The sequence below is a fragment of the Cibotium barometz genome, chromosome 6, assembly GCF_041138505.1.
Source record: "Cibotium barometz isolate CiBa-2024 chromosome 6, ASM4113850v1, whole genome shotgun sequence".
In the NCBI taxonomy this organism is placed as follows: domain Eukaryota; kingdom Viridiplantae; phylum Streptophyta; class Polypodiopsida; order Cyatheales; family Cibotiaceae; genus Cibotium; species Cibotium barometz.
The window spans coordinates 57666043-57681213 of record NC_141051.1 but is presented as its reverse complement, the minus strand read 5'-3'; the positions used below and the strand labels follow the sequence as shown (position 1 = coordinate 57681213).

At 45.2% G+C, this 15171-nt stretch overlaps 1 protein-coding gene across 4 annotated transcripts in view; it reads left to right on the top strand.

Moving 5' to 3' along the window:
* The first annotated feature begins 1717 nt into the window (after window positions 1–1717).
* LOC147637894 (E3 ubiquitin-protein ligase SP1-like) overlaps window positions 1718–15171 on the top strand; it is an 87809-nt gene continuing 74355 nt past the window's right edge. The window contains exons 1-3 of one of the 4 annotated variants that reach the window (XM_086799729.1): window positions 1747–1779; window positions 1853–1969; window positions 2118–2170. In XM_086799729.1, coding sequence (XP_086655855.1) covers window positions 1896–1969; window positions 2118–2170 — 127 coding nt within the window. In that variant the 5' untranslated portion in view covers window positions 1747–1779; window positions 1853–1895. Of the gene's footprint in view, window positions 1970–2117; window positions 2171–15171 lie in introns of all 4 variants that reach the window. The other 3 variants (XM_086799730.1, XM_086799731.1, XR_015266109.1) reach the window with 3 other exon arrangements.

Below are 15171 nucleotides of genomic sequence, written 5' to 3'. Positions count from 1 at the left end.
CTCTTTAAGAATTCTTCTTTTGGACCTTTAGTTCTAGTTCATTAGCCTTTTTAGGGGCTGATAGCCTTGGGGCTTGAACATCTGGCTCTTAGGCTACTCGCTTTGAGGTCGAACCTTGAGCTTTCTACTTCTTTACTGCCTTAGACGTCCTTAGTTTAGAGCCTTGTGATAGCATTAAGGGGGGCTATGTGTTAAGGCTCGCCAAAGCGGGCGATGCTTTAGCCACCACCACTGGGGTAATTCTCACTCTATTGGGACAATCCTTGAAAGCATGTTCAGAGTCCAAGTAACATGTGCCTCCATATGGAATGACATTGGGGTTCTAGGCTGGAGTTGGGCATTAGGTGTGATGGTGGCTCTATAAGGACACTCAATAATATGCTGCGAGCCCTTACAATGAAAACATAAAGAGGTGGTCTATGTGCCATGTTGTTGAGGTCTCTTGATCTTTGTTGCACCATGGCTTTGAACAGAGAGGTATAGTCTATGGCTAGAGGTTGCTCTATATATCCATATGAATCATATTGCTCTATATATCCATATGAATCATATTGCTCATATGACTCATAGCTCTCTTGTTATGGAACCAATTGGGGTGGTAATACTAGAGGTGTGGGTATGGCATTGGTGGTGGTCTATACACACCTTGTGGGTAAGGGGTTTTGATATATAGGCCTTGGATTATTCGCCGGTTGAGAAGAATTTGGTATGGGTGGTAGTGGTTGCTTTAGCGCTAGGAGCATAGGTTGTGGTGCCAAGTTTCCCTCGTACCAACAATGGGCTATATCATGGTTTCCATGGCAAGAGCAATGAACACAAAACTATTGTTGTCTAGGCCATAGCATTGGACACTCCGTGCTTGTATGGTTTCAATGGTAGATTGTGCATCAAACCATACCTTTGCATCGGAATAAGTGTGGGCATCCTAGTTGAGGTGTTGGCTGAGGCTTGCCTTGGGGTTTCTCTTTGGGTTGGCCCTTGCCCATTACTACTACTGGCCTAAATGGTTTAGCGAATTCTTTGCAAACTCATCCATACTCTCATGTCCTTGACTAGGACATGAGCATGGTGTGTAAAAAAATTAGTAAATTCTTTGCAAACTCATTCATGCTCATGTCCTTGACTAGGACTCTAGCTGGTGCTAGTTGGGCACCCTTGGCCATTTGAGGCTTTGGATGATGCATCCACTATCTCTTAGTTTGGTTGGACGACTTCTACATTCTTATCTTGTAGGCATATTGCCTCATGTCAATGACACTCATCAAGATGTAGTGCCTAAACATGGAGAGGATCGTGAAGCCTCTTCCTCTTAAGATTGATCATAAATTGATTGATAGTAGCGATAGATTATCTAGTTTTTCACGGTGGCGATACTTTGCCTATACCTCCTTAGCAAAGGAGCATTCTGGTGTGACAACGGAGTGAGGCCCACAACATTGGGGGAGTTGCATTGTGGCTCAAAGGCAAGACCCAATAACATGTGATTCGGACAAGGCTAAGGTAAGCGCTTCACTTGAACAAAGACTTAATGCCAAAATGGCCAGACGATCTCTATTCAAGATGTACAAATAGGAAATGTATGTGATTGTGGTGTGAAGAGAGAGATTGAAAAATCTATTTTAGTAGAAGACTTCCCTATATTTTTAACCTTGTTTTTTTTTGAAGAAACGTTTACCTTGCACAAAATTGAATTATTCCCTGTTTTTTGATGTATTTAAATCATCCTACCACCCCTAACTATGAAAACTGCTGCAAATTCTGAAGAATAACCTTCAAAAGGTTGACGACGTAAGTTCTATGCTTTATTGAGTAATGTTTACCGTGAACAGGAGCTGATCTGCGCATGGGCCAGGCCAGAGCGAGAAGCTTATTCAACAACCATAGCAGCGGAGGCCATGCTTTCCTGGGGCGGGCTTACTTTCTGCTTCAGCGGAGCCGCCCTTTACTGCTTGTCCCGCAACACTGGCCGGTAATTTAGAAGTAAAATAGCTTCTGTTTCTGTGGCAATGATCGCACCTAATTTCACTTTCCATAATCCATTTTATTTTCTTTAGACAGTTTTTGGTTCTTAATAAAAAGCATTCATATTGATATCATTAATTCGTCTTACATGGCAGGGATGCCACTGCTCTGAGATCGGTCAAGAGAGTCAATCAACTCAAAGATTTAGGTATGTATGCGGTAATTGAGAATTGCAGAGACCAGTTGCTTAGCGAGATTATGGTGTTTGCACGAGATGGGGATAGAAAACTTAGCCCCAAGTTGTGATTCTAGATATTGATTTCAAGTTCGCTAAAGTTTCACAGATGCATCTATTCCACATGCCACATAGCCATGCTTGACCTTATCATGCTTTCTTTGCTCTTTCTTCATTCTTTTTTTCTCTTTCTTATCTTATGAAGCCCTCCTTCTCTCATCACTTGTATCCAATCCAATTCACAGGCGCATTGCTCTACATCTATCTGTTGGTTGGTATTGCCATTGTAAAGCCTCATGCTATAATACAAAGTTGTTCATTGTGTGATATCTCTCTCTCTCTCTCTCTGCGCCTCTCTCCCTCTCTCTGATGTTTTGCTTTCGCATTATGCAACTTTATCAATGCTTACCATCGCGACTGAAAGTGAAAGAAGAGTAGAGGCTCTAGGCTTAGAAGAAGAGAAGGCTTGGGGTCAAGCTTTAAGTAAGGCTTATAAAGGCATTATAAAAGGAAATTGGCAGGCTTGTGCTGGTTTCTAGCAAGCTTGCTTGCGATCATTTGGAGGCATTAGGGGGCAACAGAGAAAAGGACCGGAGAGGAGAGGGCATGAGTTGTGAATCTTGAAAGCGGGTGGAAGTTTCTCTCTGAGGTCGAGGATCAAGATGAATGTCATGGTGAGAGAAGGCTACTACCCTTACTGAAGATGGGGGAGAGTTTTAGGGTTTGCTACTCTAGGAGGATGGCTGAGTTGGTTGATGTCAAGGATGATGACATCATCCTCCCCCCACTGTTGTGAGGGAATTTGACCATGCCTGGGGGGTGGGGGCATGTGAGGGGCTCCGAGACATGGAGCCAAGAGCCTAGAGATTGCTAGCTTGAATTCCGGGTAGCCCAGGGAATGTGGGTGCAGGAGTTGAGTGGGTGTGCGGTGGGGGGATGGATCAGGGCATTCCAAATCAAAGGTTGCCTCCAGCGCTTTTTGCCAACAATAGGGGGGATTGAAGGAGCGTCACTTGAACTGTGGCCCAGGCTCAGAAGAGGCTAGCTGCAAATCTGTTCTTAAAGGATGCGTCAAGAGGGTCTCGATAAATATCCACTGGGTGGGGGCATGCTTGATAGTACATGAGAGCAAGAAAGCCCTCCCAACAACAGAAGAACAATCCTTTGCTAAGTGACCTTTCTTCCCACAAGAGTATCACTAACTCTGAACTTTCTTTTGCACTATAGCAAGTGCCTGATCCTGACCATTAAGAGACACCGTGACCTTACCTTGTGAGACTCTTCTTCCAAGAGAAGGGAGCTGAAGTTATCAAAATTCAGCTTGCTTTCTGTGACCTGATACTACAAAGCCCAAGAAATCACATCGTACTCTGGAGGAAGCTTCTTGAGGATTAGTGCAACCAACTAGAGGACAAGACAACACCCAATGCCAGTAAAACTGGTCATGGATGACCTTGGCCGTCATAACAAACGATTGCATAGAACTGCCTGCCGGAAACACCAGATTATAGAGCTGACCTTGCAAAGTAACTGCCTGCATTGAGGAATCCCGAGTGTAGAGATCCTCCAACTTGGACCAAACTTCATGTGCACTGTCTATGGTTTGCACGGCCGGTGAGACCTCCTTCATAATGGTCCACGCAAGCATTGAGCGCGCCTTGGAATCGCAATCTTCCCAGTCTTCAAGTTCCGAAAGAAATTCATCCTCTTGAGCCTGGGTCCAATGTCTCGAGGTTTGAAGATGCTCAGGCTTCTTCTCATTGCTTTGCACAATGTTCCACAAACCCTTATGAATGAACCACACCCGCATATTCAGCTTCTAATGAGCATAGTTAGTGTCACAATCCTCCAGAGAGCTACAACATGCAGAAGGATTTCTAGGATGTTGTCTTGGAGTATCCAGGAGCACGATGGACTCACTCATGGAAGGGTGGTAACCCTGGTGAGTTATGTGAACTCGTGGAAGGGCAGTTGCTTTGGTGAGTATTTTGAATCCTGCATGGGCGTCGCCCGTGGTCGGGACTACTTTGGTGTACAAAATGGCAAGTTGGGATATTTAATCCAAATTATTGTGCACAAGCATATGCTTGTGAAATGCACTTGCATGTGTGACTTATTTTGTTGCTTGGACATTGCCTGGTATTTTGCATGTGAATGTCCATGGGCATCGGGGACGCCTGGACACCGCGTGGACGCGTGTGTGCACACCTGTTTCGGACTAAGGCAATGATTTTATGTGTTTTGTAGGTGGTAAGTGTGCACACTTAACTCCATTTAATTATTTACTAAAGTTTATGGTTACAGGTTCAAACTCATTAAAATATGGGTAGACAAACTTCTAAGTTGTAAGTGAATTCACATCAGGGTGGACTATAATAACGTACCGAGGCCATTTATTAGTGGTGGGCACCCGGGCATTTGACGAGCTGCTAAAAGAGGCTGGGGAGATATTTTAAAAGCCCACGAGTTGCTTTTCTGGGAACCCTAGTTTGCTGGACAAGGCAGGGTTACTTGCAGGGCATGTAGGTTCCACACGTGGGGAGTCTAGTGCTTGTTAGAGCTGGTCGACTTCTTCTACAGGTGGCACAAGGCTGTTGGACAGCATACACAGGTGTCATAGGGCTGGTTGACTGCTTCTACATGTGTCATAGGGCTGGTTGACGTAAAAAACAGGCATAAGAGAGCTGGTCGATTGTTGTTTTCTCTCTTTATCTGCTGGTCAAATTGCTTACAGGCTTTGGACAGCTGGTCGACTTGCATATAGGGCTCCACAGAGCAGTTTTCTTGCTGTTTTGGGGCTGGCTGAGTGCACAGGAAGTTTATACAGGGCTGCTCGACACCTTCTCCTCCTTCTCTACAGGTTGCTAGACGATTTGGTCAGAGGGCTGTCCGGGACTGTCTGGACAGTATGCAGGCTGAATTCAGTCATGAAGACAGAGAGGAAGTTGCTCCGGGCAAACATGGAGGACTTATGTATGATCCGGTGGAACCTACGGGTGGCCAGAAAGCTTGAAACATAGCTGGTTGTGCGAACAGCTGTGTAGACAGCTTTAAGCTAGCGGTTGTGCTCATGTACTAACACTTGGGTGGGCCTGCCGAGGTAATTATAAGAGGGGTTGTTGAGTGCTCTGCCCTGGGTTGGTGACCAAGGACCTGTTTTCTTTTCTTTTCTGTATTACACTGATTTGGATAAATCTGGTGCTGACGGTGGAGGATAATCTCCCGGGCACCCAGAACTTGTACAAGAAAATACTCTGTTGGTAATAAAGATACCTCGGCAGGGGCCGCCGGGGGCGGGGGGGGTGTGTGCTGGCCCAACTTCCGCCCCTAGTGCTGTGTCATGTGCAAAGCTATCTCTTGGTGTTTACATGATGTATATGTTCTTGATATTTGTGATAGATGTATGGGAACATGTCTATGATGTGAAGGATACTGTATGTATGCTGTGTCTTGGCAAACAGTTTCTGTATACACGTGCCTGTCTGTGACATTGGTATGAGAGCATTGGTTTCCTTCAGTGCCTGAGAAAGGACGAATTTTGGGACATACAGAAAATTTGGCCAAGCATATAGAACAGATAACATCTGAGTCTCTTGAGTAGGAGAGGGCACATGTAGAAGGATCTGTTGGAACTACTCACACTCCTCTTGAGTAGGAGAGGGCATATGCAAAAGGCATTGTTGGAACTGCTCCTATAGATCCCTGAGTTGGAAGCTCTTAGGCATCAAGTTAGACGCTATCATGATGAGACAATAGAATGATTGTCTTTGAGAATAGACCTGATGTGCAAAAAGTTTTAAGTATAAAGATAAAAATTTCAGCAGATGATGCAGCCTTTGAGGCTATGGCAGTAGAGATGGGATACGAAACCCATGAATTGGCTATTTCCTATTTGAAAGGACGAAAGGATGTATCCGAAGACTTCAGTGGAAGAAGGGCTTCTCGCCTGGAAGCACATTCAGATTTAGGTGATTCAGAAGAGGCTATATCTCATTCCCATCATACTGTCACATGCCGAGAGCATTTCCGTCATGCTGATTCTACTAACTTGATGTGTATGGCAGATCTCATTTAAAGAAGAGAGCTAGAGAGTTCAAGTCGGGGGATAAGGATATTAAATTTGAAATCTTGATTTTATTCGGCAATTTGAAATTGCCTTCTATAATAAAGACTTTTCGGAGAAGTCTAAACTTAGGCATGTGGGTATGCATCTAAAAGACACAACTGTGATTGGTGGATGGTCAAACTTTTGGATCATAGTGCTACGTGCACCAAGGTTGCATCCATACGTATGGACCTTATGATAAGGTACGTTTTAGTGTACGGTTACCCCGTAGCGGCGCTGGCACTGCCTCATCATCATCTCTCACTACTTAGTTGTTAGTACCAAAAGTATGTGCTTATCGTGCGATCAAACACACACATAAGTTAAACAAGAAAGTGCATGTATCCTCACCTGCTTGGGTGTCCCCAAAGTGTGGAGATGGCTAAAATCGGCGACGGCGACCAGCCTAGGGTTTTTTTTGGCTGAAAATGTTTTTAAAAACTGCCACAGATGGCCAATGAGGTGATAGCTCAAGTGGTGAAAGTGTTTGCCTAGGACCTCTTTGGGTTCAAAACCCCTCTTGGTGCTTCCTTGGCAGCATCGCCTACGGGTGGATAAAGAAGTGCCTAGGGGGTGAAAAATTGGTAACTATGGGAGGATCTTGGGCCAAAGGCCAGTTGGGGAAAAGGGGGGGGGGGGGGGGGGGGCTGTCACGTATGGATCCGTACGGTAAGGTCTAGTTCCGTACCGCCATTGCAGAGCCAGAGTAGGAAATATGTTGAGAGATGGAGATCTTGAATCTTCATCTTCTTCATCATCTGATGGTGATGAAGTGGATTGATCATTGAGCGCTCTGCAATGTGCAGTGATTTTTTGGCTTCTCTAGATAGTAAACTGTCTTTTAACTTTTAAATTTTGATTGATTGCTTATAGTATGTAACCTGTGGCATTTGAGTCATGGGTATTGAACGTTTGAGTGATTCCATTGCGTGAAACTTATTTATGCTTTTGTTTACTGATAGCTCTCATTTTGGTAATTGTGTTGTTGTTCAGAAATGAATTGTTTTTCAAATTTAAAGTTTGCAGTTTTTCATTCATTTTTCTGTATATATATATATACTAAATAGTATATTTATTTATGTTTTTATGTACCTCAAAATCTCAACCCGTACCTGAATGCGTACCTTACGTACCTAATTCGTACCGTACCTTATGTACCTTTCCACCTTGGCTTGCACATGGGCTGAATTTAAAATTGAGTTTTATGCTCAATTCCTACCTTTGCTAAAAATGTGCGCAAAGAATGGCATTGGTTAAAGCAGGAAGATGGGGAGTCAGTGCAAACTTACATTACCAAATATTGGAAGGTATTGCTGAAAGTTACCCCCTTCATGACACTTTGTGATGAAGAGAAGAAAAGAAAGTTTGAGTCTGGTTTCCATCCGATCATTCAATTGAGTCTTGAGAGTCGAGGTGTATCCAAATCAAACTCTTTAGCAGTTAACACATTCGGTGTTGAAAAGTTACACATGAAACAAGACAAATTTAAGCCATTTTTAGATTCTTTCAAGGGTAAGAAGAGGGCTGGTTATGACCAGAAAAAGGGTGGACAGCCCTTAAAAAGTGATTAGAAAGATGCCCAGGATGCAAAGGAAGGCTCATCTAAGAAGCTAGGGGCCACACGTAATGACCATGGGTTGTCAAAACAGGAAAAGATGGATTATGTACATGATGGAAAATGTTTTGGATGTGGTAGTAAAGATCACATATATCTTAAGTGTCCATGAAACCCAAAGAATGCAGGCAGTGGTATAGAGAAGCCTCATGTAAATGCCGTGCCTGTTGTATAGGGAAACACAAGACACATTTCTTCTTTGAGACTTATATGTAAAGCATGGGGACAATTGAAAGATCAACCTGCATTATTTCTCTTTGATGATGCATCCATGGACAATTTCATTTCTGTGCAAATGGCCACTGCTATAGGGTTGGATGTATCAGACTATGGCACTCAAATGGATACAAATGCAGCTTTTGAGGATAAAGGAGTTAATGTATCGCCAATTATTGGCAAACTCTGCATTCACATACAGGGCTATCTTGATCATGAGAGTTGTATGGTTGCTCCTCTCAAAGACTGTGATGTTTTGTTGGAAATGCCTTGGCATGCTTGCATGGAACCAAAGAAATCATACAAAGCCAAGAAGATCAGTTTTATGCATAGTGGTAGAGAGATTGTTAGAGATGCCGGTACTCTACGAAGTATCATTCCAATTGTCAGTCATGTATAGGTTAGTAAAGTAATAAAGAAATTAGCTTGTTCTTACTTGGTTTTTGTAAGAGAGAATGCTGAGCATGAAATAGTGAATGTTGACCAACCAACTTGAGAGTGTGTAGACTTCTTACATTGCTATAGTGATTGTTTTTGAGATGCGTTGCCTGGTGAGTTACCACCCGAGTGTCCTGAAGATCATTGTATTGATGTGATACCCAGAAGCACACCGCCCAATTGGCCTCCATACATGGTAAGTGCTAGTCAGCAAGAGAAGATTATGGCGTGAGTAAATGACTTGCTTGAGAAAGGGTTGATACGATCCAACTCTTCTCCTTATTGTTCACTTGTGTTATTAGTGCAAAAGAAAGATTGTACATACAGAATGTGCGTGGATTATCGTGCTCTTAACAAAGTAACGATAAAGAATAGGTTTCCCATTCCATGCATTGATGACATTCTGGACAAGCTGGAAGGTGCAGCCTACTTTAGCCAAATTGATCTCAAGAGCGGCTATCATCAAATACATGTGGCACCACAAGATGTGCATAAAACTACCTTTTGTACGCAGTGTGGACTTTATGCGTTTTTGGTAGTGTCGTTTGGACTTACCAACGCACCCGCCACATTTAATCATATGATGGCCCGCCACATTTAATCATATGATGGACATGATTTTTAAAAAACACAATAAATTAACAGGTACTTTTTTTGATGATATCATTGTGTTTTCCAAAGATGAGGAACAACACCGAGAACATTTGGCTATTGTGTTCGAAGAACTTCGTAGTCATAAGGTCTACATTAATGGTAAAAAGAGTGAATTCTTCTTATCAAAAATCCACTATGTTGGTCACATTGTATTCAAGGAGGGGGTACGCATGGATCCAACCAAAGCGAACCGTACATGAAGTTTGAAGTATTTTGTCACGGCCCTGTGTATTTTGGGCAATTCGTCACGTGCCTAGCTCTGTGCTTGTAAACCTTAACCCTAACCCTAGGGGACCTGGAGGGTGTGGGAAGAGCCAGTGAACATTGGGCATGGTGGTCAGTGTGCAGGACATTTGTTAAATGTTCATACTTGGGGTCAAAGGTGACTCTAGGTATTTTTTTTTTCGAGAAAAGATCCTTTCATTAGTTATATAAAAACGCCTGTAGGGCTACAAAAGATCCTCTCCTGCTCATAAGAAAACAGAGCAGAGAACCAAGCAAGGCAGCTAGGGAGACTCTCCCTAGGTGCAGAAAAGTACAAATATCAGTACAAAGAACTGAGGGGCTATATCATACAATAGGAGGGGGGAAAAGCCAAACAGGTGGCTTGTAGTGCCAGCGGGGGGAACCCGCGTTTAGGGTATAGAAGGGGCCGCTGCGCCAAGTGGTGTGAAAGGCCTGGCGCCGCAAGATCGCCTCATCCGAGTCGCCCCGGATGCGGTCATACTGTCCTCGCAGGGTGTGGATCAACTCCTGCCAAATCCCCCGAACAGTCTCTGCTGATGGCTCCAGTCTCCCCTCAAAGGTCCTGAAACACTGGGCTCTCCAGGTGAACCAGATGGTGAGGCTACTGAGGAGCTCCCATCGTAGATCCCTCTCCTGTGTCCAGTCGGCGGACGAGAAATCCGGTGAAGGAACCAGGCGAGGCTGGCCCCTAATGAATCTGATGGCCTGGCTGTCCTGCTCCGTCTCATAGCCCATAGCAGGCCCTGACGAAGTCGACCAAGCAGCGACACCCCACGTATACATACCCTCTGGAGAGAGGGGGGCCAGAATGCACAGCATCCGCAGCCAAATCTGCTGCACCTGAGGACAGTCCCATAGGCAATGTCTCTGTGTCTCCATAGGGTGGCCGCATCGGATGCAGGCCGCCGGAAGACCGCTGTAGACAAGCCAGGTGCCAACTGTAGAGCCCCTGTGGGCGACCAGCCATTGGAAAGTCGAGATCCTGCGTGCCTGTCGACTAGCCCAGAGCCTGGTCCAAAAATCCTCCAGGAACTCCTGTGAAAGTCCCTGTAGCCGCCAATGCTCTGATGCAGCTGGAGAGACCATCCTCCTCGCCGTCAAAATATGTCGCCCCAACCGAACAGTATACTGGAAAAAGGTGATCTCTGTGGCCTCGGGGGATGCATAAGGATCATGCCACTCGTGCTCGCCAGGGTCCCACTGGAGCCGGGCCAAGGGGCGCGCTGCATATGCCCATATGTGCCAATCAGAGTCCACATCTGCAGGGGTCTGGGTCAATATGCCACTTCCGAGAAGCGGCGGCCACTACCCGTATCCTCTGAAAAATGCACTCTACAACCAAAGGCGACTCCACCTCCACTCTCTGAAGTCTGCCCTCATCCTGGATCTCATAGTAGAGGCATCTACCATCCTCAGTGCAAGCTCTGACAGCAATCAGGATTTCCAACTGTGTAAAGGCTCCCATCCATCGTGGGGCCACTGGCTCGAGAGGCGTGAACCACTCCTCTGTGAGTGTCTCCTGAATGTCATCCCTCATAATCAGCCCCCCTCTGAAGTATGGCATTTGGACTATCATATGCAGGTTCAGTAAGCAAGCTCATTTCATTCCCGTGTGAGACGATCAAAGTGGAGTGCCAGCATCTCCTGGTCCTCAGTCGGCGCTGGGGTCTCCTCCTGTAGGGGAGCAAAGCTGTTCCTCATGGGAACCCAGTGATGCTGAGATTGTGGCTGCTACTACATCGGTCTCTGGGCGTGCTACTGGGGCTGTCTCCCTCGACGGCGCCCCTGTCCAGGCTGCCACTCCGAGGTCTCTGTGGGCTGACCAGGTGTCCCGGAGGCTGCCTGCCGAGCCGCATCTGTGGGCGGGCCATCGGGGGCCTGCTGCTGCGGTGAAGGTCGGGGTCTCCTGCGAGGGCAGGCCTTGGCCAGGTGGCCGACCTGCCTGCAAATAAAACTCTTGATTATGGAGTTCAAACACTCTTACTGGTTTAGCAATCCGATTATAGGTTCAATTGCTCCTCCTCTTGATGATTTCATCCATACGGTTGGATTAGGGAAAGGATTTGAATTGAGAAGGGTGGTTTTGGGAGAAGAAGAGTGGTTTTTTGTGAAAAAGGTGGCTTTCTTCCTAGCCCTTGATCCAAATTTTGATCTAATGGCTCACAAAATTCACATAAACATAGCTTCTTTTGTCCAAAGGTTTTTTCATATAAAGCTTTATTAAAGCTTGACATCAAACAGCCGGCGCTCCCTGCAGAAAAATCCAGCGCCTAGCGCGAATTCGGCGAGGAGAAATTTGAATAGAAGTCGCCCGTCGCCGTCCATTCAATGGGAGAGAGAAAGAAAGAAAGATTTTATTAACGTCTTCCAAAAGATCGAACTCGGCCTATGAGACAAATCAGTGTACCTGTGTGGGGTATTCTCTGTCATCCCAACAAAATGAAAAAGTACTGAACTAAAAAGCTGAATCTGGGTGTGCAATAAGTACAATGAGTGGGGGAGGGGATGGAGCTCTACTACTAGGAGAATGCAAAGCTATATGCATGGAGTATACAATCATGATATGCAACCTAGCTAGCTCCATCCTGTACCATACTGGGGGTATAAAATGGTATACATCAATGAAGGGGGTGTCCACAGCTCCCTGAAGAACATGCCTGGGTTTGCTCTGAAGCGAGCTAGTCACTCCGCACCCTCTCTGTGAAACTGAGCTCTGATCTCTGTCAACTCTCTCTGGTATAGACATGGTGTCCGAAAGCCAGGTGTCCTGTCACCATATTTGGCCACCCGAATGGTTCACTCTTGCTTTCACACTATGTACATATTGGATTGGTGTCCATGGCTTATGGAATGTGCCTTTGCATGTGATTGACACGTGTCATGCTGTATAGTTGGATATGATATTCCGCTGGAATGTCACCATTTGGCCACCCGAATGGTTCACTCTTGCTTTCACACTATGTACATATTGGATTGGTGTCCATAGCTTATGGAATGTGCTTATGCATGTGATTGACACGTGTCATGTTGTATAGTTGGATATGATATTCCGCTGGGACTTGATGTTATCATGCCCGGAATATCTGGAGGACTTGGCTTTCCGCTGGGACTTGTGCCTTTATGTACATGCCCGGAAACGCCTGGATGACTTGGCTGTCCGCTGGGACTTGTGCCTTTGTGTACATGCCCGGAAACGCCTGGAGGATTGGCTTTTCACTAGGTCTGGTATCGCATATACTTGCCTGGAAACGCCTGGTCTTATATGGTTTCATGAACAGAAATTGCTTATGCCAATGCTGCATTGCATAGCATCTTTGTGTGCTTGCCTGCAAATGAAATTGCATGCTGTTTTCATGCTTGCTTGACCAATGTGTAGTTCCGGGTAAGGGGACGCCCGTCCGTGAACCGTGCGTGTGAAACTGTCTGCTGCTGCTGACATGGTTGTGTGGCATGTGAGCAGGTGGTAAATATTACCCAATCTAGGCTCAAATAGCCCTTAGGACTTAGCCAATATTTATAAGCGAGTGCGTTCCCACTTCATTAAAGTTTGGGCGCCCAAAAGTCACTTATAAATTATGACCGTTTCCAAGTTCACACTCACTGAAGTCCCGAGGCGGACAAGACTCAATGTCCAGGACCTGATCCTCCCTTTTTACTCATAAATGGGCATCTCCCCATGTCCTGTCACCTGATTGGACTCCAATTCACTTACTAATTAAGAGAAAATTCGTGTTTTCTCTTCATGAGGATTTTTGGAGGCTGAAAACTCTGTTTTTCTACCATTTTTCTCCAGTTCCAAGCTCTCCATAGCCATACCCAACTTGCTAGGGTGTTTTCCAAGCTTCCAAGAGTGTTTCCAAGTGCTAATCACTCTCCTACTCATTCCCAATGACTGAAATTCAGCAAAACAGCTCTCATTTTTGCTGTAATTTCTGGTCTTTTTGTTGAAAACCCTGATTTCAGCCTTCCTTTCTCAAGTTGAACCATAGGGGAAGCTTTCCCAGGGTTCCCTTCATCCTCTTGAAGACTTTTGTCGGGAAGGATTGCGGCAAATCGAAGATATCAACACTTCTAAAGCTTTCAACGCGAAGGCTTCCGCTTGCAACAACTTCTATGAAGACTGGTAAGCTAATTGGACAATGTGTTATCATTACTTATTCAGTAGAAGGGTAGGACTCCTTGTTTAGCCGCCCTGTGTAGTATTTCTCTTGTCCTATGTGCTCTTGAAGATGTTGCTACCTTGCTTGGTAGAACATAGAGCCAATGATAGAGAATATGGGCACTGAAGTCGGGCCGGGCATCAAGGCAGCTCCTTGGTGATCTACATCGACATACCATTGTTTTCTAAATGCTGAATTTCATATGCATTGGCATGGAGGATTTGGCAATGGATGCCCGTGAAGCTATGTATTGAATTTCTCCAATAGTAATACAATTTACTCAAGGGAGGGGTCGGCCGTTCCGGCTCATTGTGTGTCTCTTGTCAATTCAGCAATTTACTTCTTGTATCTGAGCAAGTGTCCTTCAAATCTTAGTGTATTTAAGTGTATTGATTAGCATTGTGTTCAACCAAGTCACATTGGTATCAGAGCATACGGTTCTCTTTTACTTCTATCGTGAGAGACGATCACCGTGAACTCTACACTTAGAACATTATGGACAGCCATACAATGAATGTTGGAGATGCTAATACAAGAGGCAGGGACAATGAAATGCATGCCTCCAATGCTTTACAGGATGAGCAAACTCATGTGGTGCACAATAGGGAACATGAATATGTGGGACAGCCGTCCCATGGCAAAGAGAAGATGCAAGAAGAAGAGTCCATAGTCTTGAGGGCTGAACTTACTCGTATGCAGGCTCTTCTCCATGCACAACAAGAAGAATTGAATCTCTATCGCCGCGAGGATCCATTGGTACATGATCGATTGAAGACCAAGAAAGCTGAATCTTATATGGATCATGCAATGGCAATGATTGCTCAAGAGTTGCACATGCAACCGAGGGATGCAGCACGTGCATACTTGGCTCGTACCGAGGATGCCTATGCAGAAAAGGCAACCATCCCACATGTCTTGGAATCCCCACAAGTGTCCAAACAAGAACTTATGTCTAAGAGGATGAATCTCCATGCGATGGGAGAGGAACAATCAGTGACTTCACGCCATGCAGGAATACCTCATGTAGCCCGTGAAAGATACAATGTTTATGGCAATGGTCAAAATGTATGTCAAATGCCATTGCCGGCTGAAAATGTACATGCACAACACATGCAACATGGGCTGCAATGTTCTGTTGGTGCAGGTATTCCGCGTATCTCTCATGCCACTCATGCCTTCGAGTGTGCTCGTGAGGGAGAAACTATGGCTGAAAATGTATCAATGCATGTTGAGGGGCCAGCCATGCCTCATACTTACAGGGCATATGTATTTATGCCTTATGCATCACCTTTTGGTCCAAAAATGATGCCAATTACAGGGGCTATCCCAATGGACAAACATGGGGGAAAACATGTTGAGATGCACACACATGCATCAAAGTCTCGTGACTTCAAAGCTGGAGACAAATCTGTGAATATCATGGGGAATATGATGCATCAAAGGCACTTGCTTTTATTGCCCAGTTTGATATTGCTTTCAGTGATGAGGATTTCACTCAAAAATCCATGATCCGGCATGTAAGCATGTTCATGAAAGGCAC